Source organism: Triticum aestivum, chromosome 2A, assembly GCF_018294505.1.
Source record: "Triticum aestivum cultivar Chinese Spring chromosome 2A, IWGSC CS RefSeq v2.1, whole genome shotgun sequence".
Lineage (NCBI taxonomy): Eukaryota > Viridiplantae > Streptophyta > Magnoliopsida > Poales > Poaceae > Triticum > Triticum aestivum.
In genome coordinates this window covers 760,323,960-760,329,774 of record NC_057797.1, presented here as the reverse complement: position 1 = coordinate 760,329,774, position 5,815 = coordinate 760,323,960, and the positions used below count along the sequence as shown (strand labels likewise).

Sequence of the window (5,815 nt, the reverse complement as noted above, 5' to 3'; positions counted from 1 at the left end):
GGCGCCCCCCCGACGCCCGCCGAGAAGGACGCCCTCGTCTCCTCCTTCCTCGAGATCGCCGCCGGCCAGACGCCCCACACCGCCACCCAGTTCCTCCAGGTCCGTCCCCTCCCCTCCCCTCCCCTGCTCCCGATCGGTTCGATCCCCCGGCCCAGCCCGTCCGACTCACGCGATCCGCCGGCGCCGCCGGTGAAAATGTCTTTCGCAGATAACGAGCTGGCATCTCGAGGAGGCGCTGCAGCTCTTCTACATCGACGGGGAGGCCGCGCTCGCCGGGGCGCATCCGCCGGCCCAGTCGGCCGCCGAGGCCGCGCTGGCGGCGGCCGCCGCCGCGGCTGAGGTGGAGGAGGGGTTCAGGTAGGCCGGCCGGAGCGGCATTCCTACGGTTTGGCGGCTCCGGCTCTGGTCGTGCCGTGAAAAGGCTCCTTTTTGGTTGGTACGAGTGCGCTTACCGTGTGCTGTGATGTTGTAGATTTCATCCGCCGCCCGCAGCCGCGCTTGAGGATGGGATGCTGCAGGGTCTGGGGGACGAAGATGATGTCCGTGCGCCGCTGCCTGTGAGGCGCGAGACTCTCTACGGCGACACACCAATGATTGTGTAAGTAATGGCGTTTCGTTAGCTAGCAAGTTCGTGTGGTAGCATGTTATCCTGTTATTCATGTGTAGCCACCGCCAAATTTCAGATTTAATATCGCAATTGCTATGTGCTCCTCTATTGTTCATGAAAATGTGGTGTATTCGTGGTACAAAATTGTCTCGACCATAACCTTGTTCGTGGTACAAAATTGTCTCGACCATGACCGTATTCGTGGTACAAAATTGTCCCGACCATGACTCAGTAGAGCACTCTCCTTAATCCTTTCTAGAAGTTAAAGGTTGATTACTTGCTGAAGTGCTTAGATCAGACAGGGCATGCTTCATAGTGGGACTTGTACTTGGATTCCAATTCCAAGATACGATTTTTAACATGCTTGAGGGAGTTGAAGCTTCCATTGTCTTTGGTTTAATCTTTCTTTCCCCCTAAAAGTTTGATTTTTAAGGCAGGGTGTCTTCAGTTGGCGTCAATGAATGCCACACACCCATACTAATTTTGTTCATAGACATTAAAACCTTGCCATGTGCAGTTCATGACTGATATTTTTGTCTCACAAAGGAATCCATACAAATATTGCTCTTTTAGCTGTCCTAATATTTAGAACCAACAGTGTGCAGCTAGATCTCACACTTCCCCTTCTTTATGCCTATTGTACACAAATATCTCTTTCCAGTAGTTTGTGACCGATGAATTGTCTGTTTTTTTTTCATACGTCTCCCAAATGGGAGCCGGGTTCCATTAATTTGCATGACGGAATCAGTTCGTAACGAAAAACAGATGGAAAGTTCAAAAAAGCGTCAGCAAAAGGGGGGTCGTTGCAGCTAGCACACCTGGCAACCAATACTGACCAACTGCCCTCATTGTTATCTGCCCCCATTCTGCATTATACGAATGGAGAATTGGATATTCAAATACTGACCAACTGCCCTCTAGTTTTAATGCTATTGCAAATCAAATAGAGATACATGCAACGATTCTTGAAGCTTTGTCCAAGTATTTATTCTAAATGCGGGCACCTTTACTGTTGTCAGAATTTCCATTTATGTTGTAGCTGCAGTTATGCTTGTTACCTGCTTATGAAAGTATTGGTACGGGGTTTTCTTTCTCCATATAGTTTGCTTTAATTAGCCCTGCAATTAATTGAAAAACGCTGCTTGCGAGTGCTTCATGACGTGATGCAAGTTCTATCATACTGACATGCTTTAAGAAAGTACCTGTTGGATGTTGGTTTAAGTATCGAATGTATGTGGGTTTTCCAGAAACTTGTGAAATATTAGGGTCTTTGACCTCTGATGCCTTAAATACTGCATTGCAAAAACAATATTATTTTGTAACGTTCTGGTCACTTCTTTTCAGGACTCGGCCTAATGCGACGGTTGCATTTCGTAACTTTGAAGAGGAGGCAAGACAATCTGCTTGGGATTCTGAACAGAATGCCACTTCCAGTTCTCGTGATAACCTGGCTTCTTTATATCGCCCACCTTTCGATTTGATGTTCAATGGACCATTTGACAAGGTCAGCTGCATGTCCTATAATTATGTTATATTCTCTGTTCGACAATGTTACCTGTCTCAGCCACAGTCATGTTCTGACTATGCCGGCAAAACTGCATCGCATCCACAAATACTACCTCTGTTGCCTGGTTGAACCCTTACTGTTATACAATTAGTTTGACCTAGTAATTTGGTTAATTACCAAAGAAAAAATAAAACCCGCTGAAAGAATATTGTTGTTTGAGATAGTGTTGTCTCATTCATTGTTTATGGACACCTGAACTAGTTTTCAGTTGACACTCGTAGATTTAATTGTATTAATTTGCTAGTTCTTCAAAGTTATCTATTGCTCATTTCTTTAATTTACCCTAAATGAATCCCGTCGATGTAGGCAAAGTTAGAGGCCTCTTCTCTAGACAAGTGGCTCTTGATCAATTTGCAGTCAACAGAAGAGTTCAGCTCTCACATGGTAATCATCTGTCTTATTTTCAATATTTCATGCCAATTTATCCTGATCCTTCATTTTATGCCTTGTTAATGTTTTGACTGTCAATCTTTTCTCTGTTGAAGCTTAATCGAGACACTTGGGCAAATGAAGCAGTGGCTCAAACAATCAGGTCAAACTTCATTTTCTGGCAGGTTGGTCCTCCTTGTGTTCGCCTTCCTTATCTTCTTGGATCTGAACCTCTAAATTTGTATTTTATCTACCTCGTGTTATAATCACACCGGCATCGGTACCTTGATAAATGTTATTGGGGACGTCAACACAGTCTTCTTCTTACGAAGCCTTTTATCTGTTGTTTTAGACATTTTCATCTGTTGTTTCTTGTAGTTATATGCAAGAAAATTGTTAAGACATGACATGATGGCAGTGCTTTGATGATAAATCTCACACCATTCCTGTTTGGTACATATAAATATTATTTGTACTGGGGTGCTTCTGCGCTTCGCTCTTCTATGGTTGCACAACTGCTAATAAACCAATGTTGAAGTCCACCAACTTAACCAGTCAAGTGCTTCAAGATTCATGCAACTCTTGTAGAAAATGTGAAGTACTCGTTGTGTTCTCTGTGTATTGGTGATCAAAGTACTAGAACGTTTGACTGCATGTATTCTAAACTGACCTCTATGTACACATATGGACTATGGAGAAAATATACTGGCAACAAAGAGTTCTAGTTATATGGTTCACTCTTCCCCCTAGATGGAACCATGTATGTGCACTTCTCAGTTTTTTGTCGATACTTGTTAAACATAGGTTTATCAAGATACCGGTGAGGGGAGGAAGGTGTGCACCTACTACCATTTGGTCTCTGTTCCTGCCATTCTCCTAATTGACCCCATCACTGGACAAAAAATGCGTGGTTGGAGTGGAATGGTTTACCCGGACAGTTTGCTGGAGGTATTTTCGCAGCCCTGTCTTTCATCTCACGTTGCTCTGCAGTGGTAGACTGGCAGTAGCCTCGACAATGCGGATGCTCAAATACTAGGTAGATATACTGTTAGGACATGAGCATTCCTTACTATTTTCTGCATGTTCACTGTACACAGGATTTGATGCCTTACCTGGAGAAAGGTCCAAAGGAGCACCATGCTGCTCAACCTCAAAAACGCCCAAGAAAAGTTGACCAGGAAACCTCTATGGATAGGCAAGGTATTATTTATGTGGATTTAGTTAGTTCTGTACTGGCAGTGTTGACTATATTATCCAGAAAGTCATATTTTTTGTAACATCCTGCTTCCGCTGTGTTCACTCTTCACATTTTCTGGATCCACATTATTGGTTTCTATATTTGAAGTGCTAACTTTCGGTGGAAATAGAAAAAAAAAACAAAGTTGGATAGTATTTGCATGGCATAACCCATCTGTTAGATACATGGCTTCCAAAATACCATACTTTCAAATCTTTTGGAGAGATGTCCAATTCTTAAAAGCTAGCACACTGGACATGCGAGGTGCCCTCTAGCTCTTGGTGTGGTGTTTTTTTTGTTGTACCGTTGATGCTTTCACCAAATGAGCTGGTCTTTGTTTCCTCACCTTTGTATCATCCAGCCTCCCATGGGGGATTCTTTTAATTTAATTTCCTAAATTAAAAGACACTGCTAGATTGATGGTGCAGTAATATGTTTTGAGTCTTGGGTTGTCAAGTATTATTCTAAGAAAAGTTTTTTAGATGTCAACAATGATACCTCTCTTGTTTGGAATTGGAAGATTGATGTCAAGTAGGGTGTGCTTTGTTTGTGACTGCTGTTTGGATATATCGATTGTTGTTTCTGGTCAGCACTGACCCAGATTAGTTTCGAAGAGCGAGATGTGTAACAAATATTAGGTAGCATCAACACATAGGGCCATAACACAATCAAATGGACGAATCTCTGCAGTTGTTATGATTGTTGATGTACATACTTATATCACAGGAAACAAATTCTTGTAATCATATTGAGTGGATCTTGATCCTTTTTTGAAACAAACGAGTTGTTATTTATGTCAGGCACAGCTAGTGTGCCTCTTTCCTTTTTATTTTTTTTATCCTTTCTGTAAGCATCTGGATGCCTGCAGTACACATGTTACCTTGCCATTTTGCGGTTACCTCACGACGTTTCTCTTTTCAGGTAAAACAGCTGTAGAGAGTGAAGATGAAGAACTAGCACGGGCGGTGGCGGCTTCCTTGGAGGAGAACAAAGGAGCCGGGGGATCAGATGGCGCTGATGAGAAGTCTAATCCCGTGGAAGAGATGGAGCCCAGCTTGAGCGTGAAGATCGAGTATCCCCCACTCCCCGAAGAGCCGAAAGTGAGCAGGGACCTTCTCTGCAGGGTCGCGGTCCGGCTGCCCGACGGTCAGAGGATTCAGAGGAATTTCCTCCACACAGATCCTATCAAGGTAACGCATCTGAAACAATTTTCCTCAAATCTTAATGTCAAAGTCTGTTTTCGTTCCTAGTCTGATGATGAATGATTTCCCCTCCCTGTGTGTGCAGCTGCTGTGGTCGTTCTGCTCCTCTCGGGTGGAGGACGGGGAGAAGCGGGCCTTCCACTTCGGGCAGCCCATCCCGGGCGCGGCCATCAACAAGCTGCAGTACTCGAGCGAGCAGACCTTCAAGGAGGCCGGGCTGGCCAACTCGATGATCAACCTCTTGTGGGACTAGGCCCATGTTAAGAAGACCCCATCACCTTGCAAATCGTGCTATTCCTTGGTGGGCTTCGTATGTTTTGTTCCTTTTCGCGAGGATTTTAATTTAACTTATCGCCTTTTGTTTTTCACTCCCGGTGGTCGTAGACTTGGTTGGTAGGCTTGGAGCTCAAGTGTGTCGGTCATGTTTTGTTTATAGACCCCCTCCCACCCTGTAGTAGGACTTGGTTCGACTTGATGCACATATTATTCATAGCGACCGGTGCTGGTACTGAGTGCTAGTGGTTTTTACTGATGGATCTTCATATGCTGGAACGGAGTGTAGAAAAAGGCGGAAATGCGTGCGTTGCATCTGCTGCTGCCTTTCTCGGAGCCAAAACTAACCCGGACGTGACTGGAAAAAAGAACTAGTGCTGATGACGGTGATGATGATGGGATGGATCGGACATGCTTTGCCCCCGTCAATTATCGATGCCACCACGGCGGTTAATGGCGGAGGCGGTACCGTAGTCGGATCCGACGCGTGCCCGCCTGTCCACGGACCGTGTCGCTCACATGTGGTGGCCTAGCTGATTGGAGAACGGTGGTGTTTTTTT

At 44.9% G+C, this 5,815-nt stretch overlaps 1 protein-coding gene across 1 annotated transcript; it reads left to right on the top strand.

Moving 5' to 3' along the window:
• Positions 1–6: 6 nt before the first annotated feature.
• LOC123190985 (plant UBX domain-containing protein 7) lies at positions 7–5,474 on the top strand (the record flags this gene model as incomplete). The annotated part of the gene is given in 10 exon segments (XM_044603719.1): positions 7–99; positions 209–357; positions 473–598; positions 1,952–2,111; positions 2,481–2,558; positions 2,660–2,728; positions 3,348–3,491; positions 3,641–3,743; positions 4,702–4,970; positions 5,068–5,474. Coding segments are annotated over 10 exon segments (1,359 nt in total), but the record flags the coding sequence as incomplete, so codon positions are not given.
• Positions 5,475–5,815: the final 341 nt, after the last annotated feature.